General features: G+C 41.4%; 1 protein-coding gene across 3 annotated transcripts in view; it reads left to right on the top strand.

Moving 5' to 3' along the window:
- Positions 1-2,910: 2,910 nt before the first annotated feature.
- Positions 2,911-14,996, top strand: part of LOC115128098 (calmodulin-regulated spectrin-associated protein 1-B-like) — a 108,445-nt gene continuing 96,359 nt past the window's right edge. For 2 of the 3 annotated variants that reach the window (XM_029657706.2, XM_029657720.2), the window contains exons 1-2: positions 2,911-3,041; positions 3,554-3,723. In XM_029657706.2, coding sequence (XP_029513566.2) covers positions 3,555-3,723 — 169 coding nt within the window. In that variant the 5' untranslated portion in view covers positions 2,911-3,041; position 3,554. The remainder of the gene's footprint in view (positions 3,042-3,553; positions 3,724-14,996) is intronic. The other variant, XM_029657712.2, reaches the window with a different exon arrangement.

The following is a 14,996-nucleotide window of genomic DNA, read 5'->3' on the forward strand; positions in this document are numbered from 1 at the left end:
TTTCTCACTGTGTATACGTCACACTTCGTTGACAGCTGGAGCTGCTATCCTTTTACCCTCTCCCATGGCTGTTAGCTAGCTACCCACAAATGCATTTGGAGTTTGTGTTTTTAATCATACAATGATAAATACACCAAGATAGCTAGCTAAAATGAAGTTAGGTAGCTGGTGATTTTAAATTAACTTAGCCATCTATACAGTATGTAAAGTTGGCTAGCTAGCCTAGTTAGCAGCTCATTTGAGTTAGCCTCCACTGTAGCTAGCTAATAATAAATAGTTTTTTTATTTATTTTTTTACATTTTTCAAATGTATTTACTTACTTGAATAGGTTCTCCCAGCCGTGTGGACTATGGCAGACAAGGCAACAAAGTTTGTTTGTCAACAGTGTGGTTTAGAGTAGAGGTCGACTGATTAATCGGAATGGCCGATTAATTAAGGCCGATTTCAAGTTTTCATAACAATCGGAAATCAGTATTTTTGGGCTTCGATTTTGCAGATTTTTTTATTTGTTTCTATTTATATTAAATGTATTTTTATACCTTTATTTGACTAGGCAAGTCAGTTAAGAACACATTCTTACTTTCAATGACGGCCTAGGAACGGTGGGTTAACTGCCTTGTTCAGGGGCAGAACGACAGATTTCCACCTTGTCAGCTCGGGGGATCCAATCTTGCAAACTTACAGTTAACTAGTCCAACACTCTAACCACCTACCTCTCATTGCACTCCACGAGGAGCCTGCCTGTTACGCAAATGCAGTAGAAGCCAAGGTAAGTTGCTAGCTAGCATTAAACTTATCTTATAAAAAACAATCAATCATAATCACTAGTTATAACTACACATGGTTGATGATATTACTAGTTTATCTAGCGTGTCCTGCGTTGCATATAATCGATGCAGCGCTGGGGGATGATTTAACAAAAGCGCATTTGCGGAAAAAGCACAATCCTTGGACGACTGTACCTAACCATAAACACCAATTCCTTTCTTAAAATCAATACACAGAAGTATATATTTTTAAACCTGCATATTTAGCTAAAAGAAATCCAGGTTAGCAGGCAATATTAACCAGGTGAAATTGCGTCACTTCTCTTGCGTTCATTACACGCAGAGTCAGGGTATATGCAACAGTTTGGGCAGCCTGGCTCATTGCGAACTAATTTGCCAGAATGTTACGTAATTATGACATAACATTGAAGGTTGTGCAATGTAACAAGAATATTTAAATTTATTTATTTAGATGCACTATTGTAAAGTGGCTGTTCCACTGGATGTCTTAAGGTGAACGCACCAATTTGTAAGTCGCTCTGGATAAGAGCGTCTGCTAAATGACTTAAATGTAAATGTAAATGTAATTTAAACTTAGGGATGCCACCTGTTAGATAAAATACCGAACGGTTCCGTATTTCACTGAAATAATAAACGTTTTGTTTTTGAAATGATAGTTTCCGGATTCGACCATATTAATGACCAAAGGCTCGTATTTCTGTGTGTTATGTTATAATTAAGTCTATGATTTGATAGAGCAGTCTGACTGAGCGATGGTAGGCACCAACAGGCTCGTAAGCACTTTTGTGCGTTTTGCCAGCAGTTCTTCGCAAGCACAGCGCTGTTTATGACTTCAAGCCTATCAGCCTAATGGCTGGTGTAACCATGTGAAATGGCTAGCTAGTTAGAGGGGTGCGTGCTAATTTCAAACGTCACTCGGTCTGAGACTTGGAGTGGTTGTTCCCCTTGCTCTGCAAGGGCCGCGGCTTTTGTGGGGCGATGGGTAACGCTGCTTCGAGTGTGGCTGTTGTCGATGTGTTCCTGGTTCGAGCCCAGGAATAAAATCAAATCAAATCAAATTTATTTATATAGCTCTTCGTACATCAGCTGATATCTCAAAGTGCTGTACAGAAAGGAAGGGGCGAGGAGAGGGACGGAAGCTATACTGTTACACTGGCAATACTATAGTGCCTATCAGAACATCCAATAGACAAAGGTATATGAAATACAAATGGTATAGAGAGAAATAGTCCTATAATTCTATATTAACTACAACCTAAAACCTCTTACCTTGGAATATTGAAGTCTCATGTTAAAAGGAACCACCAACTTTCATATATTCTCATGTTCTGAGCAAGGAACTCAAATGTTAGCTTTTGTACATGGCACATATTGCACATTTACTTCTCCAACACTTTGTTTTTGCATTATTTAAACCAAATTGAAGATGTTTCATTATTTATTTGAGGCTAAATGTATTTTTATTGATGTGTTATATTAAGTTAAAATAAGTGTTCATTCAGTATTGCTGCAATTGTCATTATTACAAATATAAGTTAACCTGTACAAGATGCCTAATAAATTACGTTGTTACAGGTGTCAAGCTTATGGGCATGTGGCAGCAGAGTGTAGGAGGGAGATGTGAGAAGTGTGCAGAAGGGCAAATGACAAAGTAATGTGTAGCATTGGGGAAAGAAAAGGTATGTGTCAATTGTTGGGGTGCCCATGGAGCTGGGGATCTGACATATCTGGTGCGAAAGAGACAGGTTGAGTTTTCCAGGGTTAGAGTAGTGTAGAAGTTGTCAGATGTTGAGGCAGTGAAGAAAGTAGAGGAAGATGGGTCAAGGTGAAGGGATCATGGGAGGGGTGGTGTGAACAGAGAGGTAGGCCAACAAGCGATATATGCTTCAGTAAGAAGTACAGGGAAGTCGCAGAAAGGTTGTGGTGACAGGGTGTGTTTTTTAATATATATTTTTTTACAAGTTTAGAGTTAGATGGTAGGGTATTTGTTGATTTATTTCCTTTGAATGTAAAAAAAAGTGCAATGTATAAGCGAGTTATACTCCAGGGAAGTAGGTGGCGGTAATGCAACATTTATTGGATGCCAACCGCCGTTAAACCTCATCTAAGAAGAACTGCACATCATATTGTCTTGCTGGTCAGTTGGTGGGGAGGACCAAACTGTAACTTTAGCTGTGGTGAAAGCGATGCTTTTTTTTGGGATACGTCACTATTCGTCAAAGCTGGATTGTGGATCTCTTGCTCATTTAAAAGTAATATTTTATTGCTTTAAAATTAATCAACTGTACAATGACTGTATTTGATAACTAGCCAGTTAGCATAGCTAACTAATTTGGCTAAGGTTAGCCGTGTCATCTCTCAAATCGGATTAGCGTTGCTGCTAGACTAGAAAACTAACGAAGCTACATCTAGCTGGCTAACCAACTAACTCTGATAAGGGAATTTAATAAATTCACGTGCTATTTGTGTATCGTCTTATTTTACAATAATTATGAATCGAGACTATGGTTAGTTACGTTTGGTGGTTGACCATCCTCTATAATCTTGTTTTTCCAGAGGTGGGCGTGTCATTCATGCGCCACGATGCATTTATTTTGTTATACTAGCACATGAACTAACTAGTCATCTAGCGTTACTGTCTGTGATTGTATTTATATAGTACATTAGAATGCAGTTCCTTTGCTAGTAAATTAGCTAGTGCATACAGTTGACATTGGTAAATGCCATTGCTCTTTCTAACTAGTCTGTGGTTTGTCTGGTGCAGGATGGATTTAGACGTGTGTGCAGGCGGGAACAGTACCAAGGGAAAAGCTGATTCGGCTCATGCTGGTGAAGGAGGCGCTATGGCGACCGTGCCTCTGGAGCTCTATGACTCCGCTAGAGCGAAAATAGATGCAAATCTCCGCTGGCTGTTAGCCAAAGCTTACGGTATAGGTAATGTGTTTTCTCTTGGGCGAGTGCTCGCAATCTTTTGTGTTTTGAATATTGAAACGCTACTGTTAGCTTTGGGACACATCGGGAATCTGTCTATTGCTTGGACTCCCTGACTTGTACTTCGTTTTGGTAGATGGCGACGGGAAAATAACCATGCCACGGTATAGCCGACTTCTTGTCAATAAAATCATATATATAAACTCTAGGCAGTCCAATTTACCAGACAAAGTGAAATGTCTCCCTCTCTGTCAAATAAATATTTGAATCCAACTTTTGTCCAAACAGCACCATATTCCTGTGGTGTAAACAGTGGTAGATTTGTACACTGAACAAAAATATGAACGCAACATGTAAAGTGTTGGTCTGATGTTTCATGAGCTGAAATAAAAGATCCCAGAAATGTTCCATATGCACAAAAAGCTTATTTCACTCTAATTTTGTATACAAATTTGTTGACATCCTTGTTAGTGTGCATTTCTCCTTTGCCAAGATAATCCAACCACCTGACAGGTGTGCCATATCAATAAGCTGGTTAAACAGCATGATCATTACACAGGTGCACTTTGTAATGGGGGAAGTAAAAGGCCACTCTAAAATGTGCAGTTTTGTCACACAACACAATGCCACAGATGTCTCAAGTTATGGGGGAGTGTGCAATTGGCATGCTGACTGCAGGAATGTCCAACAGAGCTCTTGCCAGATTATTTTATGTTAAATTCTCTACGATAAGCTGCCTCCAATATTGTTTTTGAAAATTTGCCAGTACGTCCAACCTACATCACAACTGCAGACCAGGTGTAAACACTTCATCTACGGGGTCATCTGAGACCAGCCACCCGGGCAGCTAATGAAACAGGGTTTGCAAAAGCGAATAATTTCTGCACAAACTGTCAAACCATCTCAAGGAAGCTCATCTGCGTGTTCGTCGTCTTGACCTGACTGCAGTTTGGTGTCGTAACCGGCTTAAGTGAGCACGCTGGAGAAGTGTGCTCTTCTAGGATGAATCCCAGTTTCAACTGTACTGGGAAGATAGCATGTATGGCGTTGTGAACAGAGTACCCCATGGTGGGGTTTTGGTATGGGCAGGCATAAGCTACGGACAACAAACACAATTGCATTTTATTGATGGCGATTTGAATGCACAGAGATACCGTGACGAGATCCTGAGGACCATTGTCGTGCCATTCATCTCATGTTTCAGCATGACAATGCACGGCCAATGTCGCAAGGATCTGTACATAATACCTGGATGCTGAAAATGTCCCAGTTCTTACATGGCCTGCATACTCACCCATTGAGCATGTTTTGGATGCTCTGGATTAGTGATGCACCGATATGACATTTTTGGCCGATATCTGATATTTTCCTTGCCAGAAAAAACGATACCAATAACTGATATTTAAAATTTTAGAATGCCTTTTAAGCATTCTAGTAGGAGGACCTGAGCCCTAGGACCATGCCCCAGGACTACCTGGCATGATGACTCCTTGCTGCCCCCAGTCCACCTGGCTGTGCTGCTGCTCCAGTTTCAACTGTTCTGCCTGCGGCTATGGAATTCTGATCTGTTCACCGGACGTGCTACCTGTCCCAGACCTGCTGTTTTCAACTTTCTAGAGACAGCAGCAGTGGTAGAGATACTCTTAATGATTGGCTATGAAAAGCCAACTGACATTTACTCCTGAGGTGCTGACTTGCTGCACCCTCGACAACTACTGTGATTATTATTATTTGACCATGCTGGTCATTTATGAACATTTGAACATCTTGGCCATGTTCTGTTATAATCTCCACCCGGCTCAGCCAGAAGAGGACTGGCCACCCCTCATAGCCTGGTTCCTCTCTAGGTTTCTTCCTAGGTTTTGGCCTTTCTAGGGAGTTTTTCCTAGCCACCTTGCTTCTACACCTGCATTGCTTGCTGTTTGGGGTTTTAGTCTGGGTTTCTGTACAGCACTTTGAGATATCAGCTGATGTACGAAGGGCTATATAAATACATTTGATTAGTACAGTTAAATAGGTACCACACACACACATGGGCGCAGCGGTCTAAGGCACTGCAACTCAGTGCAAGAGGCGTCACTACAGTCCCTCGTTCGAATCCAGGCTGTGTCACATCCGGCCGTGATTGGGAGGTCCATAGGGCCCAGTATCGTCCGGGGTAGGCCGTCATTGTAAATAAGAATTTATTCTTAACTGACTTGGCTAATTAAATTAAGGTTACACACCAAACTGAACAAAAAGTTATTTTGTTGGCATTTACGTATTGGTTATCACTGCATTGTCGGAACTAGAAGCACAAGCATTTCGCTACACTCGCATTAACATCTGCTAACCATGTGTATGTGACAAATAAAATTTGATTTGATTTGATGATTTTTATTTATTTAAACTTTATTTAACCAGGTAGGCTAGTTGAGAAGAAGTGCTCATTTACAACTGCGACCTGGCCAAGATAAAGCAAAGCAGTGCAACACAAACAACAGACTTACACATGGAATAAACAAACATACAGTCAATAACACAATAGAAAAAAGTCTATATACAGTGTGTGCAAATGAGGTAAGATAAGGGAGGTAAGGCAAAAATAGGTCATAGTGGCAAAATAATTACAATTTAGCAATTAAACACTGGAGTGATAGATGTGCAGAAGATGAATGTGCAAGTAGAGTTACTGGGGTGCAAAGGAGCAAAATAAATGAATAACAGTAGGGGATGAGGTAGTTTGATTGTCTATTTACAGATGGGCTATGTACAGGTGCAGTGATCTGTGAGCTGCTCTGACAGTTGGTGCTTAAAGCTAGTGAGGGAGATAAGTGTTTCCAGCTTCAGTGATTTTTGCAATTCGTTCCAGTCATTGGCAGCCAAAGGAGGAATTTGCTTTTGGGGTGACCAGTGAAATATACCTGCTGGAGTGCGTGCTACGGGTGGATGCTGCTATGGTGACCAGTGAGCTGAGATAAGGCGGGGCTTTACCTAGAAAATACTTATAGATGACCTGGAGCCAGTGGGTTTGGCGACGAATATGAAGCGAGGGCCAGCCAACGAGAGCATACAGGTCGCAGTGGTGGGTAGTGTATGGGGCTATGGTGACAAAACGAATGGCACTGTGATAGACTGCATCCAATTTGTTGAGTAGGGTATTGGAGGCTATTTTGTAAATGACATCGCCGAAGTCAAGGATCGGTAGGATAGTCAGTTTTACAAGGGTATGTTTGGCAGCATGAGTGAAGGATGCTTTGTTGCGAAATAGGAAGCCGATTCTAGATTTAATTTTGGATTGGAGATGCTTAATGTGAGTCTGGAAGGAGAGTTTACAGTCTAACCAGACACCTAGGTATTTGTAGTTGTCCACATATTCTAAGTCAGAACCGTCCAAAGTAGTGATGCTGGACGGGTGGGCAGGTGCTTGTAGCGATCGGTTGAAGAGCATGCATTTAATTTTACTTGCATTTGAGAGCAGTTGGAGGCCACGGAAGGAGAGTTGAATGGCGTTGAAGCTCGTCTGGAGGTTAGTTAACCTGTCTGGCACCAGTGGGATGGTAGCATCCCACCTGACCAACATCCAGTGAAAGTGCAGGGCTCCAAATTCAAACAACATAAATGTCATAATTAAAATTCCTCAAACATACAAGTATTAAACACGATTTTCAACATAAACGTCTTGTTAATCCAGCCACAGTGTCTGATTTCAAAAAGGTTTTACGGCAAAAGCACACCATGCGATTATGTTAGGTCAGCGCCTAGCCACAGAAAACCATACAGCCATTTTCCAAAGAAGGAGAGATGTCACAAAAGACAGAAATAGCGTTAAAATGAATCACTAATCTTTGATGATCTTCACCGGATGGCACTCCCAGGACTCCATGTTAGACAATAAATGTGTGTTTTGTTCGATAAAGTTCATCTTTATGTCCAAATACCTCCTTTTTGTTCGCACTTTTAGTCCAATAATCCAAATGCAGGAGGTGCGGGCACTAAGTCCAGACAAAAAGTCAAAAGTTCCATTACTGTTTGTAGAAACATGTCAAACGATGTATAGAATCAATCTTTAGGATGTTTTTATCATAAATGTTCAATAATATTCCAACCGGACAATTCCTTTGTCTTTAGAAATGAAAGGGAACAGAGCTCGTGCGTGACTAAACTAAAGGCTTTCTTCCAGTCCACTGGTTCAAACCGCTCTTATTCACTCCCCTTTCACAGTAGAAGCCTGAAACAACATTCTAAAGACTGTTGACATCTAGTGGAAGCCGTAAGAAGTGCAATCTGACCCCATTTACATTGTATATTGGATAGGCAATCACTTGAAAAACTACAAACCTCATATTTCCCACTTCCTGGTTGGGTTTTTCTCAGGTTTTCGCCTGCCATATGAGTTCTGTTATACTCAGACATCATTCAAACATTTTTCGAAACTTCAGAGTGTTCTATCCAAATCTACTAATAATATGCATATCCTAGCCTCTGGGCCAGAGTAGCAGGCAGTTTACTATGGGCACGCTTTTCATCCGGACGTGAAAATACTGCCCCCTTCCCCAAAGAAGTTAACCTCTTCAGTCGACCCTCTACTTTTTTGAACATTCTGTTAAAAATCGCGCAACATTTCAGCGCCCTGCTACTCATGCCAGGAATATAGTATATGCATTTGCTTAGTCTGTGTGGATAGAAAACACTCAGACGTTTAAAAAACTGGTTAAATCACTGCTGTGGCTTTACCAGAACGGCATTTACATCGAAAAGCACAGGAAAAACTGATCACTGAAAATGGGGAAAATATATCCATGCGCTACTTGAACCCATTGATAAACGTGAACCACAATTAATTGACTGAGGTTGCAGTACCTACAGCTTCCACAGGGTGTCTAGAGTCTTGTCATTTCCCTTCGAGTTTTTTCTTGGTCAAACACATACAGGACACCGTATCTAATCCGGTCTAGGACCGGATATTTTCGTTGAGTTTCTAGCCGGACATTTTTCCAGACGGACAGCTAATGATCTTTACATCGCCTCCTGATGAATTTTATCGCTTATTAACGTTTACTAATACCTAAAGTTGCATTACAAACGTATTTCGAAGTGTTTTGTGAAAGTTTATCGTCGACTTTTTGAATTTAAAAAATGACGTTACGTTTTGAAACTATGTTTTTTTCGTTTATCACACAGTCTACATATAACGATATCTAGGCTTTATATGGACCGATTTAATCGAAATAAAGACCCAAATAGTGTTTATGGGACATCTAGGAGTGCCAACAAAGAAGATGGTGAAAGGTAATGAATGTTTTCCTCCTTGCGGAGGGAATAGTTACACTGTTTGTATTCGGTCATGTTTCCGGTTACCTTGCCCTGATTAAAAGCAGTGGTTCGCGCTTTCAGTTTCACGCGAATGCTGCTATCAATCCATGGTTTCTGGTTTGGGAATGTTTTAATCGTTGCTATGGGAACGACATCTTCAACGCACGTTCTAATGAACTCGCTCACCGAATCAGCGTATTCGTCAATGTTGTTGTCTGACGCATACGAAACATATCCCAGTCCACATGGTCAGCTTTTCTGAAAGGAGAGCGGGGCAGGGCCTTATATGCGTCGCGGAAGTTAGAGTAGCAATGATTCAAGGTTTTTCCTGCCCTGGTTGCGCAATCGATATGCTGATACAATTTAGGGAGTCTTGTTTTCAGATTAGCCTTGTTAAAATTCCCAGCTACAATGTTTGAAACTTAGAAACATGAACACACTCCTAGCTCCATTAGAACAACTTCCAGTTTTCAAAGAGTCAAATAAAGTTTGTTCAGAGCCATCGATGTGTCTGCTTGGGGGGGAATATATACGGCTGTGATTATAATCGAAGAAAATTCCCTTGGTAGATAATGCGGTCAACATTTATTGTGAGGAATTCTAAATCAGGTGAACAGAAGGACTTGAGTTCCTGTATGTTGTTGTGGCCACACCACGTCTCGTTAACCATAAAGCATACGCCCCCCCACCCCTCTTCTTACCAGAAAGATGTTTGTTTCTGTCGGCGCGATGCGTGGAGAAACCAGCTGGCTGCACCGACTCCGATAGCGTCTCTCCAGTGAGCCATGTTTCCGTGAAGCAAGGAACGTTACAGTCTCTGATGTCCCTCTGGAATGCTACCCTTGCTCGGATTTCATCAACCTTGTTGTCAAGAGACTGGACATTGGCGAGAATAATGCTAGGGAGTGGTGCACGATATGCCCGTCTCCGGAGTCTTACCAGAAGACCGCTTCGTTTCCCCCTTTCACAAAGTCGTTTTTTTGGGTCGCCGGCTGGGATCCATTCCGTTGTCCTGGGTGTAAGGCAGAACACAGGATCCGCTATGCGAAAGTCATATTCTTGGTCGTACTGATTTTTTAATTTTTTACCTTTACCTTTTTAAATTTTACCTGGCAAGTCAGTTAAGAACAAATTCTTATTTTCAATGACGGCCTGGGAACAGTAGGTTAACTGCCTGTTCAGGGGCAGAACGACAGATTTGTACCTTGTCAGCTCGGGGGTTTGAACTTGCAACCTTCCGGTTACTAGTCCAACGCTCTAACCACTAGGCTACCCTGCCGCCCCAATGGTGAGTTGACGCTGCTCTTATATTCAGTATTTCTTCTCGACTGTATGTAATGAAACCTAAGATGACCTGGGGTACCAATGTAAGAAATAACACGTAAAAAAACAACAAAAAAACTGCATAGTTTCTTAGGAACGCGAAGCGAGGCGGCCATCTCTGTCGGCGCCGGAAGTATACACGGTACATGACAAGTCGAAGACAAAAGACGCCTGACTGCTACGCCATCTTGGATTTAGAGTATGTCCCCATTACCTGTAAAACATAATCAAAACCTATTTCTTTCACTTACTTGCTGTGTTGTTTCGTTGTTAATTTGTTCAGTCATTTCATTCTCTACCAGGATTTCATCATACATGTCAAGCAGTGAAGTTTCAGCTCTGTCTGCCCGTGGCTTCTCTTCCTCTGTGCGCACTGTCACTGTGTCCGTTTCCATCTTGTCCATCAGTGTGTGTAACATTTCACGTCAACCTTGTTTCTTGTTTGCATCGAAGTAGCGGTCCTTGTACCTAACATCGAACATGGTGGCGACATAGTAAAGAGAGAGTGCCACCGAATCGCTTGTTCACAGCCTGTGGCAGTTTTGTTGAGCAGGCATTTCAATGCCATGACAGAGGGTATCACTGCAGACGCGGGTCTGCTGCAGACGCAGTTGAAGAGCTTATTTCTCAAGTCAGTTGTTCGAATGGAGCTAGGAGTGTGTTCATGTTTCTAAGTTTCAAACATTTTCTCAAATGCTATTGAAATGGCAGCAGCATTATCGGTATGACAACCAGCACGTTCATGAGCATGCAATACGACTTTCTTCAGTACGGAATCCTCGACGACCCACTGTGCTGTCAGACTCATCATGCTCATGGGGCTGATATATCGCTGGTCCAAATGTCATTCGTGAAGCTAATAGCAGTTACACCATATTTTTTAGCAGTGCTGCTATTACTGTGTAACTCCTGTAGGGCAACATCTGAAAAATAGCGCATTTGGTAGTACGTACCGGTGCTTGACCAGTTGGCGAAAGCCAACATCACCCTCGACAGAGAACGGTTGATTGTCAAGGGCAATGAATTCCTTTATCTTGGATTTAGCCTTTGAGTTGTCTCGCTGAGATGTTCTTACTCTCAAATGACTGCTCGATCCACACAGCAGACATTGAGGGCTAGGTTAGGAATTCTGTGTTGCACGTGTAGCGCAACATTTTACGTGGCGTCATTACGTCATGTACCTTATGCACTTATGCACTTCAGCTTTGACATCGGTTTTGCACATTGGCGTTAAACTAGACATCGGGCCGATGTTAGCATTTTTAGCTAATATTGTCCGATTCCGATAAATTCACTGATGTATCGTGCATCCCTACTCTGGATCGAGGTGTACAACGGCGTGTTCCAGTTCTCGACCACATCCAGCAACTGCAAAACAGCCATTGAAGAGGAGTGGGACAACATTCAACAGGACACAATCATGTCGCGCTGCATGAGGCAAATGGTGGTCACATCACTGGTTTTCTGATCTACATCCCTACTTTTTTGTTGTTGTAGATTTCGTGGTAGGAAGTCTCACGTAAAGTGTGTGGTCTAATGGCAGCCTGCTGTCTAACGTGGCAGAAATATGATTCGGTTTGGACAAAAGTTGGATTGATTTTTATTTAATGGCGAGGGACACATTTCACTTTGTCTGATAAGTAAGAGTTTCTAGAGATTATAGATATGCTTTTGCTTACAGGAAATGTTTTTGTGGTATGATGATTTTCCGTCGCCAAGCACCAGAACGACGCACAACTCCACACAGAGGGTGTTGTTTGAAAAATGTTTTCTTTTTTTACTTGGTTTGGAGTCTTGATGTGTTTAAAAAAAATTGAAATATATTGGATGTTAAGATTTCGTTTTATTAATGAGAAAATATGTACATTCTTACTGTACATATTACTGTACAGCCACACCAACATAATCCAGGTAGAATCAGGAATTCCCCAGGGCAGCCTTCTATTCCCCTTAGTTTTTTCAATCTTTACTAACGACATGCCGCAGGCTTTGAGTAAACCAGTGTGTCTATGTATGCGGATGACTCAACACTATACACATCAGCTACCACAGCGACTGAATTGACAGCAAGACCTAACAAAGAGCTGCAGTTAGTTTCAGAATGGGTGTCAAAGAGTAAGTTAGTTAGTCCTGAATATTTTTAACTAAAAGCTTTTTTTCTTCTGTTTTTAAATAGTTGTATTCACCTATAATAATTAAATTCCTCTCAATTCCAAAGTTAAATTGAAATAATTTAAATTAATATTATTCCCAAATATTACACACATTCAAATTAATTTCCTTCAGGATTTCAGGTCGATCATGTTACTGTTCTGACAGCCTAGGTATACTGGAAATTTAGAAATACAAGTTGAAATGATTTTTGAAGACATCCTGCAGTAAATGTTTGATACTAATTGCATTAGTTTCATTAACTGGGAAAAATACAATTCCAATTAAATTCCAAAGATTAAATGTTTTTCCAATTCAATTACATAATGAAAAGCTGTGAAAACGATCCAACATGTTTCTGATAGTACATTTTATTTTGGATACATGTTTTACGTGCCAGAAAGTGAAATACTGTCAGCTTTAATGCCGCTGAAGAAAATGGAGTATTTAGACAACACAACACGGTCCCTGAGCACTTATTTGCATTTTCTGAAGAACAAAGAAATACATCATATTTCTCCACTCCTGTTTCCGAGACAAAATGTGACTAGTTTCAGGAAATTAGTTATATGTCGCTCATTACTACTTCACAGGAGCGCCATTTGAATTTAACATGTTTTTTTTTCATCAAAATGCGTTTTTGTTGTTGTTGGATAAATGCCTTTTTGAACATGTGAATTGTCACGTGCCTTAATAACAAACGTTTATGCTGTCTGTAAATACGAATAAAATATTTAAATTACAAGCCTAGTTGGTTTAGCCACAGAAAAAGTCAGCAACCTTCCTGCTGGCCATGATTGGCTGAGATAATGAGTGGGCTGGACATGCCGAGAGATGAGTTTGGATTGGTCTGCCATGTAGCCCGCATCTGTCTATATAATATGAGCTAGTCAGTATGTGTAGGTAATCCTTTCTAACGTGTCTTTTTTGAAAGATATCATGTAGTAGAATTGCGTAAGTGTTGCTTACCACTTTCTGGAGGACCAAGTTTTGGAATTAGTGTATGATAGCTAAGGAGATGGAGAAAATTCTGGCATTTGTTTGCACATATGCAGACTGATTTGAAAGGCTGTTGTATAAAACACATGTCAGCGGATTACATCTTCAAAATAAGGGCAACCACGGCATCTGTGACAGAGACGGAGAAGCGTCCATCCATGTATACGGGTAAGAGTCTACCTAGCTACATGTTCAGATATTACACGTTGCTGATTTTGTCAGTGGTTTTCATTTCAAGTTAGTGTACTGTTAACTAGCCAGCTAACTTTAGCTGTGTAGTAATATTATTTTTATCAGAGCCATTTGCATTGCTAGTCAGAGCCTAATGTTAGCTAGCTAACAATGAACCTGGTTGGTTAGCTACCTGCAGATTCATGCAGGGTAGTAACGTTATGAGTTGGGATTATGGTTCATTGTTTAACTAGGTAGCTAAATGTCTAAACAAAAGACTGCAAGTAACTATTGCAAGTAACTATTTCAGTAGAATGTTTATGACGTCACTGCGACAATTGTCGATAGACGTAGCTTGTAAATTCGCTTTGGCTGCCTACTCTGATTTCAGTGCACTCTCTTCTGTTTGCCAGAGCGCAGAATAACTGACGAATTTACAAATGCTCAACACCCGTTGAATATTGCCGGTGTCAGCAAAAAACACTGGCCAAAAGAACGTAATTAAATTGTTGCCAGCAGCACAGTTGCAGTTTCCAACACTCTGGATAACATGAAAACAGCCTAACCAGCTCTGCTACGGCGAGTAAAATGGTCAGAGTGAGCTGTTCTCTCGTTTGTGTCTGGCAGTAGCTAGCCGTAAATTTAATCTGGAGTGCCAGAGTGTGCTCTGGGCTTTCCTAAACTCGTTGTCAGATTGTCCGTTTGCTCCCTGAGCTTTTAGAGCACACACTGGGCGCTCTGGATGAAAAGCCAGTTAGTTTGGGTGCTTGACTTCTGTTGTTGGATCAGAACGCTCGGATCCACCCTACGTTTCATCCAGAGCGCCCAGTGTGCGCTCTAAAAGCTCAGGGAGCAAACGGACAATCTGACAACGAGTTTAGGAAAGCCCAGAGCACACTCTGGCACTCCAGATTAAATTTACGAACACACCTGTAGTCTCAATGGGACTCCCTGCTGTATTAAAGGTAAAATAAAAGTCGCCAGGCAAGCCAAAACTCCATCCCACCAAAACAGGCTGAAATTTCAGGTGGTCTTATCAAACGGCTCTTATGCTTAAAGGGCATTAGCATACTTTTCACGAATTCCACAGTGTTGGGGCGGGAGGTAGCCTAGTGGTTAGAGCATTGGGCCAGTAACCCGAAAGGTTGCTGGATCGAATCCCTGAGCTGACAAGGTAAAAATATGTTGTTCTGCCCCTGAGCAAGGCAGTTAACCCACTGTTCCCCAGGCACCGAAGACTTGGATGTCGATTATGGCAGACCCCCGCACCGCTCTGATTCAGAGGGTTTGGGTTAAATGCGGAAGACACATTTCGGTTGAATGCATTGTTGTACAAC

Source organism: Oncorhynchus nerka, linkage group LG4 (assembly GCF_034236695.1).
Source record: "Oncorhynchus nerka isolate Pitt River linkage group LG4, Oner_Uvic_2.0, whole genome shotgun sequence".
NCBI lineage: Eukaryota > Metazoa > Chordata > Actinopteri > Salmoniformes > Salmonidae > Oncorhynchus > Oncorhynchus nerka.